The sequence below is a fragment of the Aulonocara stuartgranti genome, assembly GCF_965226115.1.
Source record: "Aulonocara stuartgranti genome assembly, chromosome: 15".
Lineage (NCBI taxonomy): Eukaryota > Metazoa > Chordata > Actinopteri > Cichliformes > Cichlidae > Aulonocara > Aulonocara stuartgranti.
Genome location: NC_138951.1, coordinates 10,458,461 through 10,473,513, shown reverse-complemented (window position 1 = coordinate 10,473,513; position 15,053 = coordinate 10,458,461). Strand labels below are relative to the sequence as shown.

The window sequence follows — 15,053 nt, the reverse complement described above, 5'->3', positions numbered from 1 at the left end:
CTTCCAATTTTTTCACTTTAGTAAGCTCATAAATTGTTACCATTAAATACAGAAAATCCTGTTGCTGGTTTTTTTTTGCATATTAACTCTTTATTTTGTTACCCTACAGTGCCAATGGGAAATGAGGCAAGACAGTTTCTACTGCTTAAATCTCCTACCAAAATGAAGCCAAAGCCTGCTTTTTCAGAATCAGAATACTTTTATTGATCCCTAGAGGAAAGTATTTGACAATGATTTTTCATCAAGGTTATACCATTCCCAGGAATGCTCCTTAGCAAATGACCTTGATTTTTGCCTTCTCCAACAAACTGAAAGAAACCCTTCTTCATGTCTAATGTTTTATTTGGGTTTGAGAGAAGCAAGAAAAAGACATTTAAAAAAAACACTTAGTATGGCCTTTTTTATCTTTTACAGGGCACCTTGCATAAACACTCATCACATTTTTTTTTCTTTTTAGTGAGGAAGACAGCTAGAGATGCGAACAAAACAAGTATATACATGTCAAAATGCTTACAGTATCTTAGTCTTCACTTTACTGTGGATTCACAGCAAATTATTGGTTTGTGTATGTTTGCAGACTGGCTCTTGAACACTCCTAAACTTGCAGGACTATACCTTATGAACTACAGGAAAATAAGATCTTTCTGCAGTGACAGATTACCAACACTTTCTGAAGTTGTCACCAGACCTCTCCAGGTACTGATGTACGCAATGTGAAGAAGCCAGTATTTAGGTACCTAATGTATTACTAAGGAAGCCTGCCACTTAATAAACCTGGTGAAAACACAATAAAGTGACAAGAGATTTCCAAGGATCCACCATGAAGGACGGTTTAGTATCACTCCTTTTTTAAACATCTTCGGTTGCAGAGAATGAAGCCCAAGCATTTTGGAGGCAACAGTGGTCTTTTTTTTCTTTCTTTATGAAGAAGCTTCGTGCGCAGCCCCTCTCACCACAGGGATGTCTGGTAGTTAAACTTGATCTTCAGAAGATACTTCAGATTTACCTGTGCTACATCATACACAATGTACCTGAGGGAGCACGGTTAAAGAAAACAGGTGGTACAGATACAAATTAAGCTGAAAACACAAATACCCTGACAATTTATTTTGTGGTGACTGCTGTTAGGACATAAACACAACCCTTCAACTGTCTCATCTTCATGTCTTCACTGCTATAAGCAGTGCAAATGAGTCGATTTATGCATGACAGCTGGGTGAGCTACACAATGAAAAGTGTAGTCCTGTATTAAAAGACAGAAAGCTATAAAACTGTTTCCATGGGTGAACTCACTGGTCTTTAATTTATTATACCTTACTTGTACTGCATGTTGAAAGTGACTTAACTTACCTTCCCTATTGTAAACCTCTCTTTGATCTTTGATGTGTAAATGCACCGAGTTGCTGCTATGTGACTGGATCATTAGATTTTGTATTAATGACAAATGAACAGATACACCTAATGAAATGGCCGGTGACTGTAAGATAGAAATGTAACAAATTTTACTCACCTTTTTAACTGCACAGGTTATGTACAGACAAGCAGGTAAAAAAAAAAAATCATTACACATATAACCAAACAAACTAATATTAGAGGATACTCGTTGTACAGCAGACTTGTGTCATCAATATTAGTGTGGACTCCTTTTCCCAGAGGCACTTGCACTCCATTTAAAGTGACAGTGGCATTTGGATCGGGAGCTGTTCTACCCAAACCTGTAATAAAAAAACCCCAAAAGTGAATATTATTAAATGCACGCACATACACGCAGTTTTAAAAACTGACAGAGACAAAGGTAAATATTTCCTGCTGGGATGAATTTCATCGCGTTGTTAAGAACTACGCTGAAAAGCGTGGATCTAAATTACAGTTAGGGACACAGACTAAACAGAAATACAAAGCTTTAAGCACAATGTTTGCCATGTGAACCAAACACTTAGAAAAATAATACCAATTAAAATGCTGCAACCCATTATGTCTCTCACCTTTAACACTGTGCTTGCCCTTAGGTAATTTTGTAATATGAGAAGCCTTCTTCAGTTCATGCCTGCATTAGTTAAAAAGGAGGTTGCATTTATTTACACAGTCAGGCCAACATTTCAAAGGATGAAATATATATTTTTTTGCATTCAGACCGTCACTTACATGTTTCCTAGAGCAACCTCGCCGAGCAGAATGAGGCCCACAGGATCTGACTGGGAGGTATGGCAGTAGTTCGCACTCTTGGACACCATGTCAGCAAAGTACACACCTTTGCCAAACATGTAACCAGTCTGGAGAAAATTAAGCAGGACTGTAATGTTATGCAGGACTAAACACTAGAAACTATGGGTAAAGTTGGGGTATTTATTAGAAGGAGAGGTTTTTAATTCTTCACATCTTATCATCAACCTGGTTTCAAAACAACACTCACCACTGGGGCTTCTGGAGGGGCGATGCGGAGACCCTGAGACAGAATACCGGCGTAGTTGGTGGTTCGAGAGCCGTGCCACAATAGCTGGCGATTGTGCAGCTCCTCGAATGGACGGTATCGCTGGTGCTCTCCCTCTCTGACAATTTTAAATATCTAAAATACAGAAACACAATCAGAAGACAAACTAAGATTCCAAATCTATTAAAGCCATTAAAATGAAGCGGTTGTCCTGCTTAAACCCATTTTTACCAAGTTAATCAATCAATAAATTCAAAAAAAGAAAAAAAAAAGACTTGCCTCTTGTACTTCCAGTGTGTACGTGTTGTGCGTAGCAGCGTGGGTGTTCTTAACGTATTGCACGATGATCTCAGCTTCACTTGTGGTCTTGTCAACAACCTGTAAAGCAACAGATGTGTCACATGCATTTTTTTGTTTTTACATTTCAAAACTTAAATCGATCATCAGGGCAAAAATGAAATCTTGCCCACCGTTGATGATTAAGAACAAAACTTTACTCTCTAAAGAGCTGTGCTCCTTACCTCAATCTTTGTCTTGAGTTTCTCATAGTTTATGTCGATGGGGTCTTTCTCATTGTCCTGGGCTCCTCCTCTCAGTAAGCTGTAAGCCACTTCAATATCCAACAGGTTGTCCAACATCTGAACTTTAGCCTAAAACAGTGATGCATTTACAGATCAACCTTTTTAAACTCTGCATTAGGCTTAGTGGTGACATGACAAAGAAAGGTCAAACTCTAGATTGGGCAGTTTATGAGTCCTTACTTGAATGTAGTCCAGGTTGTTGAGCAGTGGAGGCTTCTTCATGCCAAAGTCATGAGGTATTAGGGTATAAAAGCGATTGGAGAGATCCAGTATCTGCGCCTCAGACACACACTCTGACACAGCCTTTAACAAAAGTAAGTTAAAAATGTAAACGTTGCATGATCAGGAGCTGCACAGATCTCATCCAACCACTGGTACAGAAGGACTAGTTGTTATGTCCAAAATTCATTCCAAACGATAGTATTAAAATGGATTTCAAAGCATTACAGAGTTACCGTATTTTCACGACCATAAGGCGCACTTAAAAGTCTTAGATTTTCTTCAAAAAGTACGGCGCGCCCTATAGCGCAGTGCGCCCTGTGTGTTGTAAGGAGGACGTAGTAGAGAACACCATGAGAACGCTAAAGGGTGAAGTGTGGGCGCAACCCTGAAAATGGCAAAGAGACACGCTTATGAAGCACAGTTTAAACTGAAGGCCATCAGCTACGCGGAGGAACATGGAAATCGAGCAGCGGCGAGAGAATTTAAGATTAACGAATCGATGGTTCGCAAATGGAGGAAGCTAGAAAGCAAGCTCCGGCAGGTCAAGAAAACGCAGCTGAGTTTCCGCGGACATAAGGCGAGGTGGCCCGAGTTGGAGGAAAGACTCGAGCGGTGGATCATCGAGCAAAGAACGAGCGGGAGAAGCATTTCGACGGTCACCATTCGGCTAAAAGCAGTTTCACTTTCACTTTTTGTGAAACTGTGCCATTTTTCCATCCGGACCAGGACTACGGTAGCGCAGCAACTTCCAGCGGATTATAAGGAAAAGCTGGCCATCTTCCGCTCCTACTGCAGCAAACACATCGGCGACAAAAACATCCAGCCCAGCCACATCACAAACATGGACGAGGTCCCGCTCACTTTTGACATCCCGGTGAGTCACACTGTGGAGAAGAAGGGGACCAGCATGGTAGCGATACGCACAACGGGGCACGAAAAGTCTTCTTTTACTGTTGTGCTTGGCTGCCATGCTAATGGACAGAAACTGCCGCCTATGGTGATTTTTAAGAGAAAGACTTTGCCTAAAGAGAAGTTTCCAGCAGGAATCATCATTAAGGCAAATGAAAAGGGCTGGATGGATGAGGAAATGATGAAAGAGTGGCTGAGGGAGGTGTATGTAAGGAGACCAGGTGGTTTTTTCCACGCATCACCATCGCTCTTAATCTGTGACTCTATGCGTGCCCATCTCACAGCCGATGTGAAAAAACTAGTGAAACAAATGAACTGTGAGCTTGCTGTCATTCCGGGAGGCCTGACAAAGGAACTCCAACCGCTGGACATCGGTGTGAACTGCCCGTTCAAAGTAAGGCTGCGAGCGGCCTGGGAGCGATGGATGACCGATGGAGACCACAGTTTCACTAAGAGTAGAAGGCAGCGCCGGGCGAGTTACGCCACAATTTGCGAATGGATTGTAGATGCTTGGGCTAACATGTCTGCTGGCACTGTTGTTCGAGCTTTCGCAAAAGCCGGCATCATTTCCGAGGAGCCGCACGGCACGGAAAGTGACTCTGACAGTGAAGAAAGTGAACCTGGCATGTTTGATGGAGATTTAGCGCAGCTGTTCAATTCAGACATAGAGGATGAGGACTTCGATGGGTTTGATGATAAAAATGTGAGTACCAAACTTCGTTTTGCTCCTGCTTTATTTTTAAATACGCACACTTGTATGCTTGTGTGTTGTTGATGATGACGATTACTGGTAATAAAAATGTGAGTAAGGTACCGAACTCAGGTTTGCTCCCGCTTTATTTTTAAATACGCATACGGTACTTGTATGCGCCCTATGATCCAGTGCGCCTTATGTGTGTGTTAAATACAGTAATGGCACACATAACTGAGACTGCGCCTTTTAGTACAGTGCGTCTTATGGTCGTGAAAATACGGTATATAAAGAGGAATCCAACATAAATACCGATGCAACTCTCAGAGGAGCTGTTGACTGTCACTGACCTGCTGTACTTCAGTGAGGAGCGCATAGGCACTCTGGATTTGCCTCTTGCTCAGCTTACCGAGTGGCATCTTCTGGAGGTCAATCTGCAGACAGAAGAAGAATAAATCAGCCTGTCAAGTGCAAAAATACTGGTGGATGCCAGTGCTACCCCTCAGCATTCTAGTAGTTCCAGTATGGTATCATTTTCAAAATCCTCTGTTGCCTTGTTCTCAAGTTATGACATTCGCAACCTTGCGTTTCAAAGCCAGCTGCCCAACGCCCAGCAGGGTCAGCCTTTTACAGCTGAGGGGTAATAATAAGTAGTAATGCTCACAGAGCACTTTACATCATTATAAATTAACTTATTGTATTAGAAGAGTTATCTAATCTGCTGCTAAAATAAAAAGCACTTAAAATGTTCTTTGTGAATGAAGACGAGTATTTTCCTTAAATTGTTTAATCTCTTAAACATCAGTAAATTATTTTTATGTCTGTGACAACAGCCTAAAATGTCAAAAACTAAAGCACATTTACATTTATCCAGACGTCAATCTACAGCATCAGACACGATTTTTTGGGTTTTTTAATATACTTCTTAAAGTTGTACTTCTAAGTCAAAATATTACTGTATACTGCATATGTTTTATCCATCTGACTTGAATGAATGAACTTGCGAAAATGTGAAGTAAATACCACATCGGGCGAAATGGTAAAAATAACCCAAAGAACTGGAAGATCCTGATTTCAGTGTGTGGTAGGCAAGTCTTACCTCAAACTCGACCATGGCCTTCTTCATGCTTTCTACATCAAAGATCATCTTGATTAGCTCCTGGACAGGTTTGGCCAGCTTTGACTTGGTGCCAGCCGTGGCTGTCAGCCTCTTCACTGCCTCCTCATCCTGCACAGAAACACGAGGGGTCACTAAGAAATTAAAAATCCACAACATGTCAGACGAGATGTTGACTTATTACTGTGTATGTGTACCTGTCCGTAGTCAATCTCCAGCGGGTAGAACTTATTGGGATATTTGGTGAAGTTGGACGAGCCCCAGTCATTGCCCGTCTTCTCCTTGTACACACCCAGGAAATTATCCAGAGCAGAGTTCTTGTCATGGAATTTGTCCAACTTGTTTCCTCCGATAGTTGTACCCACTCTGCCCCATGACCTGAACACCCAGTACCTACACGCATGTCACAGAGGGAAGAGATACATGAGTTAGTGTCTGGATAGATAACATTTCCACGAATGGGGGGAAATGGTAAACGATAGGCAAAGCCTAACTGCAGCCAACACAAAGAGGTCCGATTACCGTTTCTGTACATCATCCTCAAGCAGCTGCAGTTTATAGTAAGAGTTAGTTCCTCTGACAATATCCACAAGACCGAGTGTAGCACTGTACATCTTCCCATTCTGCTCCAAGACATGGGCACTGTTCTCCAGACCTGGGAAAAAAATAATAATTAATTAAAATTGTGGGGGGAAAAAAAAAAGAGAAATGAAGCATTTTCAGTCCATGGTACTAATGACTACCTGAGTCTGGATCCACAGCAGCTCCACCTTTGACTGTGAGTTTCATCTTCTTGGATTTGCTACCACCTGTAATGCCACAACTGTTTAATGTATGCACTAAATGTCACATTGTATACCGCCGCAATTGTTCTAATGCATTCATTCAGTATTTCCACATTAAGTGCCCTTTACCTTCCTCCTCTTTCACCCTCCCTGTGCTCTTAGTAGCCTGTGTTCCAGACTTGGAGGCCACAGATGGAGCCTGAGCTTCGACTTTAACCTCTGCCCCCCAGGGGGAGATGGCGTGCAGGGAGACCAGCTCCTGGAGGGCTTTGCCCGATGACTTGATGTCAGTGAGGAAATCCTCAGAGACCACACGCACGCCAGCGTCCCTTACTTCCTCCATCTTCTTACTCATCTTCTCCACCTCCTCTGTCAATACATGGCAAAGTTTGATGTTATATCATTCCTTTTCTTACTGAGAGTACTTGTGATAATTCTCTCTTTAACAAATCGTTACTCACTCTTGGTGCTTATACACAATGAGGCCTTGTTGACTGTGCCGGTAATCTTTCCACCGAGCTCTTCCACAGCAGCTTTCAGATCATCCTTGTTCTTAGTCAGCTTGCCCACAGTCAGCAGCTTCATGCCAGTAAGAGGCTTGTCTAAGGGACAAAACACACAGAATAAAACATTTTGTTAATAACAAGAAAAATGTTAAGAATTTTTTCATTGCATTTTGTCCGTGGTACCAAGAGGAAGGAAGATTTTTAATGTTTTACACAGTCTTTTAAGTTTTTCTCACCTGAAGGTGCTCCCTGTGGCAGTGGCTCGGTCGGAGCGCTGGATGCACTCGGTAGTGGTTCTGATTTGGCCGCTGTCAGGGTTTTTGTGGGAGCCTCTTTAGGGTAAACCCTGTCCTGCCGCTTGAATTTGAATTTTTTCAGAAAAGAAACTTCGTGGAATTCCTAAAATGGAAAGAGAGAATATTTCAGAGACACAGAGCAAACAGGTAACTACAAATTAGTTTTATATAGCAGTTTAATTTTTCTTCCTCAGTCCTGCTCATTGGCTAAGGCCACCTCATTTATTTACTTTTCATTTTCCCATTGGTGACAGTACGTATTCTAGAAAGTTTCACACGCTCCACCAGGAAAGACTGTTGTTGGTGTCAAAAAACTAAGACAGTACCACCACAGAAAACTTAGGATGATTCAGTGACTACGGGAGGGGCTACTGCAAGAAATATAATACAGACTGACACATGCAGCCCACAGATTTTGTCCAGGGCAGCTATCCAGCCATAGTAATTGCTCCAGCTTGTGCTGTGCTAACAGGAATGTGGACTAGTTGTTAAAAGGTAACAAAGACAAACTTGTTCTGCAACTGTGGAAAAGACGTCTACATATAGTTAGAGTGAGATGAGGTGACCAACCTTGGGAATGACCCAGTCTTTGCGTAAGGGTGTTGTGGTTTTGAACACACACTTTGTCCAGGCAGAAATGTTTCCTGTGCAGTAATAGGCGTCACCCTTAAACACCAGCTGGCCCTGGCACTCCTTACAGGCCTCGAGAGCACCAAAAGCCATACCATCGGCCAGGCTGTCAACTACCTGCAAGTCCAAAAACATTCGTCATCAAACAGAAGAACAGCAGCACTCCTCAGAAAATTTTAGCTTTAACTGTATTCATGAGCAGTAAATATAGAATCATCTCCTTTCCAATATGCTACGTTAGACACAAAATACAACAAGCTTCTCTTACATTGGTCTCTCCAGAGGGAACTTCCTGGCCATTTGCAATCAGCAGCTCCTTCATATCATTGGCTGAACAATATTTTCGCAGCTTGTCCTTAATTCCCCAAATAAGCTGGCTTTGATTCTGCAGAGAAGTGCAGCCAAGACACACGCACAAACAAATTAATGCAACATCGGAAAAGATCAAAGTTTAACACGTGAGAAGTAACATTAAAAAGTACCTTTAACTGTTCTTCTAGCTTTTTCTTCTCGTCGTCTTCTTCTCTCTTCTGTTTTTTTGACGCTCCATCAACATCATCAGTTTTCCGCTTTCTGTGAGGACAAACATAACATTTCTTTAAAACTTTTTTTTTCAGTTAGTTCAACAAGGACAAAAGGAAGGTGAAAAAACATCCAAATTAGCTTCCTAACTGAGCCTCAGAGGATCACAGGATAGCAGTCAAGATGAGGAACAACAAGCCTGATTCTGACACCTTCAGTCATTAAGCAGATCCAATTGGGCCTAATCAGTTAATGGACACACACAAACGCAAGTTGGTACATGTCTGCACAGCCCCAGGTGTCAGTGTTGATATCGTGCATTCTGCTCTGACGAGGAAAATGCTTTTAGCATCCTGGGAGACCAGACATGCACACGTGTTTCAGTTAATGACCATCCAAGTCTCAGACAAACCTCACTCATCAGACAACAGCTGAATCTATGGGGAGGAGGAGGATGGGGGTGGGGCTGCACATAAATCAATGTGGTAATGCGTTTCAGCAGAAGTCTGTTTGCTTTTTTTCTGAGTGAAGACGGCCAGTGAAAGAATAATACTGAAGAAGCTTTTAGATTCTCTGCTAAAATCATCGTAAACAGATGCGAGCTGCTGCAGACGGGTGAGTAATTTTCCTTCTTTAATGCATTTTATTACCACTCCAAGTTTGTTTTGCACCTTATTTCTCTTTTTAGGACAAACATGGAGGCCACCACAGCATTGTTCCAACTCTACACTTTCCAAAAAACAACAAGCAACTCCTCCCATCTGTTGCCCCCTTTTCTAAAAGCTTTCCAGAACTTTTCATCTGCTTCCATTTCTAATGCCTCCTATTCAGCGTCGCCTCCACCTGAAGACTTGGTGATTTCCCCCAACGTGACGTACATGGCGGCTGAGCTCGTCATCGCCTTTTTCTCCACTACAGGAAATCTACTGGTCTGTGTCGCTGTGGGCCTCAACCGCAAATTGCGCACCGTCACCAACTACTTCCTGGTCTCGCTCGCAGTTGCTGACATTTGTGTGGGCGCAATCGCCATTCCCTGTGCCATCCTGACCGACATTGGCATGCCGCACCACAATCTCTACCTGTGTCTTCTCATGCTCAGCGTTTTAATCATGTTCACCCAGAGCTCCATCTTCAGCTTGCTGGCAGTGGCTGTGGAGCGCTACATCGCCATCTTCATGCCTTTCCGATACCAGGTCCTGATGACGCCTCGCAACGCTGTGCTGGTGATCCTCGCCACATGGATTCTGGCGTTTCTCATCGGACTTGTGCCTCTGATGGGCTGGCACAAGACGCCGCCTGACACGGGCTACTGTTTCTTCGTCCTTGTGGTGGACATGACCTACATGGTCTATTTCAATTTCTTTGCTTGCGTGCTCACTCCTCTGGTGATCATGTTCCTCATCTACGCCCAAATCTTTGTCACAGTTAAGCAGCAAGTGCGGCGCATCACATCTGAGCAAAGCGGCAGAGGTGACGGACAAATCAGGACCGCGGCCAGCATGCGGCGAGAGATGAAGACAGCTACTTCTCTCTTTCTGGTTCTTTTCCTCTTTACGGTCTGCTGGATCCCACTTCACATAATCAACTGCTTCCTGCTTCTGTGTCCACGCTGCTATGTACCTCTTGAGCTTCTGCTCACAGCCATCATCTTGTCACACGCAAACTCTGCTGTCAACCCTTTCCTTTATGCCTACACCATGACGGCTTTCAGGGACACATTTAAAGCTATTTTTATGTGCTGCAGGACAGTGGTGGACAGAGAGGCTTTAAATGAGACCAACAGCAGGGATCAACGCTAGAGCTGATCATAACTTTAATCCCAGGCTTCAAACCGAATAAATGATTTTGGCTCACCCCTCAGATTTGACAGCAGGGAGCCTCTTCTTGAGCTCTTCTTTGTCCTCTGCCCGCAGTGCATTGAATCCCTTCAGCTGAGCGGCGCTATACTCGGGCTTGAAAACCAGCTCCTCCCTGCGGCTCACGAAACACGCCGTGTGGTACCAGCGGTCAATAAGACCCAGCTGTGGCTTCTCGGGGTCCACAGTTTTCTTGGACACACGAATCTGATCCTGGAGGTTCAAATGGATCAAATATTTATGGGAAAATGACAAAGTTAACCCACCAGATGATTAAATAATTAAATTTAAACAACAGTTTTCAGACAATAAAAGCAGTCCCAAACCTTTTCTATTTTCTGCTCACAGCCTTTGCATGTGCTGCGGTTTGACTTGGCGTATTCCACAGCAAAGTCATTCAGCGTCTTCTCGCCTTTAGCGCCACCCTTCTGGTCACCTTTCCCTACAAGATCATAAATTGAACATGTATATCTTTTTATAGCTGGTTCAGTTATCAGTAATAAAACATATCATGATGAGTCTACAGATGTATAGATATATGTATAGGTTAAATCTGAGTTATGTCAGACCAACTACAATTGAAATAGCTGTCTGTTTTCATTCAAATGACTGACAGACTCAGTGTTCAGCTCTAAATAAGCCTACCAAAGCTTCACCTATAGTCTAGTCATCAGGAAACCATTTAAAATATATAATACAGTCTTTGATTTTCTTTCCAAAGTCAACAACTGCTATAAATCCTTGTGACTGAGCAGGTAATTATGTTCTCCTCTCATGATAAGGGCATTTACACTAAAGAGTGAAATTACTTTATGATTTGTCTTTGCTGTTGCACTGATTGATTCTTTGATATAGCAATGTTTAACCGCTGCTTAGTAACACTGTTACTCCTCCGATTGCCTATTATAACTAAAAGAAGCTTAAGATAACATTAATTAAGTCGTCCAACCATTTCCACGAGGGGTCACAGCCTAATAAAACTGAAGTACTGACCTCCTGCGGCGCCACCGCTTTCTATGGCCTTTTTCACCTTCTGTTGGTCATCCCAGCGGAGATCAGAAAACCCAGCGATATCAGCGGTGGACTGAGCTGATGCTCGCTGCCAGAAGCAGGAAAAGTGGTGCCAGTGGGGGACCTTCCCATCAAACATGGGAGACTGGAGAACAAAAAACACAGATGTTTAACTTTACAGTGTAAAGCGTCTCTAATTGCTTCTTCCAGCTCGATGGTTATATGATGCCTCAGAAGGGTAATATTTTCCTGCCAGACTTATTTAATCATCTCTTTTCTTTACCAATGCAATGTTATGTGTAGGGCATTCAATCCATTTATTACATGACACAAAGATACTTTGGAACTACTCTTAAGTTAAATCCAGGTTGTGCAAAATTTTGACAAACAGCCCATGGCTTTGAGACATTTTTATGGACATCAGTATAAAAAAATAAGATGTAAACATGCCGTTTTCTAGCATGTATAGCTATGAAAATTGAATAAATATTGTATATTTAGGACATAACACATTTTTTAAGGTTTATATACAAAGATTCAAAAACATATTTTTCTTATTTTACTAAGGCATACTTTATACAATGTGTAAACTAAAGTGGCTCAAGAATAGAGCCCTGTGTGACCCCTACATTCATAAAAAAGGTGCATGAAGTGCACAAAAAGTACTTTACACTTCGAGGATTTGTATGAATTACACAGACTGAATGTGGCAGGTCTTTAGAGAGAAAAGTTGAGTGACCTGAGAATCCTGAGCTGTTCCCATCAACCATGAGTAAACAGGCAGCCACATAAGCAGCTCTCCGACTCTTTAAGTGATTACCTCTCTGTGGGGCAGCAGCAGTTACCACGCAGTGGTATTTCTGCTTCTGTGTGCTGTGATTTTTTTTCCCCTATTATTTGTCTTCTGGGGTAGACAAACTCTGAATATCTGCAGCCTTCAAGCATAAATTAAATTAGCTCATGAAATGCAAGATGCATAATAGCCAGACAGAGACAAAAAGGCTCCGCGGCTCTTTGTGATGGACAGGAGTGCACAGACAATGTCAGCCATTTAAATGCTAACGAGGGCCTGATTCGGCGCAACTGAAACCACACCATAAGCTGTATTTTCCTACTCTCCAGTCTGCTCCTACCCATCCACTACACCCGTACAACAGCCCGCATGCTTTACTCAGATAGCAGCACCCAGATAGCAAGCCAGTTAACGGAGCGGCTTTGCCTCCACACGTCGCCACCTTACCTGCACCATGATAGCCATCCTCAGCGAGTCTTTAGCTATGTTTTCTTTGCATTTTTTGCACGACGCGCGGCCACTTTTGGCGTATTCTACCCTGTACAGCTTGTCCTCTTGTGAGTCTGCCATAGTTGATTTTTTTTTTTAAAATAAAACAGAACTACACAAATTCACCACGAGCCGAACAACTTTCTTCGGGTGACGAGGAACCGCAACAATCAACGCACTGGCGGAGAGAAGCCCGCGTGCCTGCAGAGAGAAGAGTCACGTGGAGAGTTCTCACTCCGTCTCTGTTTCCCACCGCACCAGCGGCTCTCTCATCTGGGAAAACTACAGCTCTAAACTCGCAATCTCAATCCCATTCTTCCTGAGTGAGATATGAGCGAGTGAAGGTGACAGTATGCTGCACATGCATACATCTTAACGTGTGATTTTTAAGATTTAGACATTGAAATTTGGAGTTTAGCCTCTGAAGTAGAGCCTGTGATGCATGGTGTGCTACATGTGCTGCAGAGAATATCGGTAATAAAGAGGCTATATCATTTTTGTAATCACTGTGTATGCATACAAAATGTTTGCCCTGTGTCACATTAAGGCCTTCACTCCGGACCCGTGGTACCGGACCTGTGTGCTGTGGTACAATGATGTTTTCATTGTTTTCATACATGTTTTAAATCATTTATCCTGCAGTAATGTCCCTTTTGGCATTAATAAAGTACCTACCTACACTAAAGACCAGAACTGAATTAAGATCTAAAGGAAAATAATTCAAAACTTTATCAAAATGACACAAAATCCATTAACACATACCTTAAAAATTAAATGACTAAAATATGCAACTGAATTGTGTAAAACTAAAAAACAACAGCAACAACAAAAAACAACAACAACAAACCCTTTTCAGCTTTGCTTAGATTTGCATCTTGACTTAAGAAACACAGAAATTCTCTTCAGTACTATACAAAATCCAACAGATACATGAAAAACACTGTGACTATTAACATTATTATGATTAATGTATAGTATTATTATGTTTATTATATGATTATTATGATTATATTATTATTATATGATTATATTACTGTTATGCTTAAGGCTTTTATAAAGGCTTTTTATAGACCATATATTTATATTTGATTAATTTTAGAAAAAAATGTGAAAATAAATATATTTCTGTCCTATGACAACAGTGAAGCAGCATTCAGTGAGATAATGTTACAGAACCTTAATCGAAAAATTTAATGGAAAATAAAACCAGTATGTGATTGCAGTCTACAATGTTTGTCAGGAAACCTTTGTTTATGTCTAGGAAAGGAGTGTTAGATACTAGATGAGCTAACTTCTGTAGAGATTATGTTTTTTTTTTTTCTGTGAACCTTCCGGGTGAACCATCTTTCAAAATAGAGCATCAGTGAGCCGGCTGCAGAATACCCGCGCTGGCTGCAGACAAAACTAATGGAGTCACGAGCAATCGTCGTGACTATCAAAGAAAGGAAGACACACCTCCAAGAAGAATACACCTTGAAAAAAGAGTTTAATAAGAGTCTCATGTCATTAACAATTAATAATACAGAGTTAAAAAATTAAAAGCACCCAGCTTTATGGCAACAATTGATTTTATTAATAGAAACTGGACTGGTTTGAATGTTTTTGTAAAAATTATATTAAAAAATGAAGTAAAAAGTTTTGCTGATACAGACGTACTATTCGCCGTGAACATTTCTATACTGTAACAACAATTAAACGTGTCTTTGGTATCTATTTAAAAACTGCACAAAGTCCCATAGAGGAGCTTAACATTAATATTTAAAGTTAAAAGACAAACAAAATAAAGACTGGTGTGAATTTGTGTCAGTTTGAATCAGACCTACAATGTAAAACATTCCTACATCAAGAGAAACCAAGCATCTTTGTTTGATTTTGATTTTAATAAATGATCAAGGTAAAAAAGAAAAAAAAAGTACACCATTTTACATATCTGGACATAATCACTCTGGTTCTTAGTTAGGACCGAAACTTCAGCTGAACAACAAAATAACATCAACATATGACATATTACACAGTGTCGTCCACAAAAACTAAGCCAAAGTGCAGAAGCAGAGTGTGAAAAACTAAGTGCACTCTTACTGTTTCCATAGGAATTAACAGAGGAAGTAGCAGACAGGTCCTGCTAATTAAATGCACTTAATTAATTGATTGTCAGTGAGTATGAGCACCTATAAAGAAGTAGAACTTTTGGCAGTTTGATGGTCTGCTGCATTC

The 15,053-nt window shown here is 41.5% G+C and overlaps 2 protein-coding genes across 2 annotated transcripts; one reads left to right on the top strand and one right to left on the bottom strand.

Moving 5' to 3' along the window:
- Positions 1-321: 321 nt before the first annotated feature.
- Positions 322-13,074, bottom strand: parp1 (poly (ADP-ribose) polymerase 1). Its single transcript, XM_082506928.1, has 23 exons — positions 12,798-13,074; positions 11,540-11,702; positions 10,873-10,988; positions 10,545-10,759; positions 8,651-8,741; positions 8,437-8,553; positions 8,109-8,285; positions 7,479-7,641; positions 7,198-7,338; positions 6,866-7,105; positions 6,695-6,760; positions 6,474-6,606; positions 6,149-6,344; positions 5,934-6,062; positions 5,185-5,268; positions 3,193-3,315; positions 2,953-3,081; positions 2,711-2,809; positions 2,414-2,566; positions 2,146-2,273; positions 1,986-2,047; positions 1,601-1,715; positions 322-1,031 (listed from the first exon to the last, which is right to left on the bottom strand). Exons 1-23 carry the CDS (start codon positions 12,918-12,920, stop codon positions 950-952), a joined length of 3,045 nt encoding a protein of 1,014 aa, XP_082363054.1. The 5' UTR covers positions 12,921-13,074; the 3' UTR covers positions 322-949.
- Positions 9,223-10,534, top strand: adorb1a (adenosine receptor B1a). Its single transcript, XM_082506930.1, has 2 exons — positions 9,223-9,305; positions 9,379-10,534. The coding sequence occupies exons 1-2, from the start codon at positions 9,286-9,288 to the stop codon at positions 10,487-10,489; spliced, it is 1,131 nt and encodes a 376-aa protein (XP_082363056.1). The 5' UTR covers positions 9,223-9,285; the 3' UTR covers positions 10,490-10,534.
- Positions 13,075-15,053: the final 1,979 nt, after the last annotated feature.

Excerpts from the sequence above, each read along its gene's own strand:
- adorb1a (XM_082506930.1), top strand. The coding sequence starts at position 9,286 with ATGCGAGCTGCTGCAGACGG. Across the intron at positions 9,306-9,378 it reads ATGCGAGCTGCTGCAGACGG|GACAAACATGGAGGCCACCA; the intron begins GTGAGTAATTTT and ends TTCTCTTTTTAG.
- parp1 (XM_082506928.1), bottom strand. The coding sequence starts at position 12,920 with ATGGCAGACTCACAAGAGGACAAGCTGTACAGGGTAGAATACGCCAAA. Across the intron at positions 6,345-6,473 it reads GAGGATGATGTACAGAAACG|GTACTGGGTGTTCAGGTCAT; the intron begins GTAATCGGACCT and ends ACATGCGTGTAG. Across the intron at positions 5,269-5,933 it reads AGGCCATGGTCGAGTTTGAG|ATTGACCTCCAGAAGATGCC; the intron begins GTAAGACTTGCC and ends TTCTGTCTGCAG.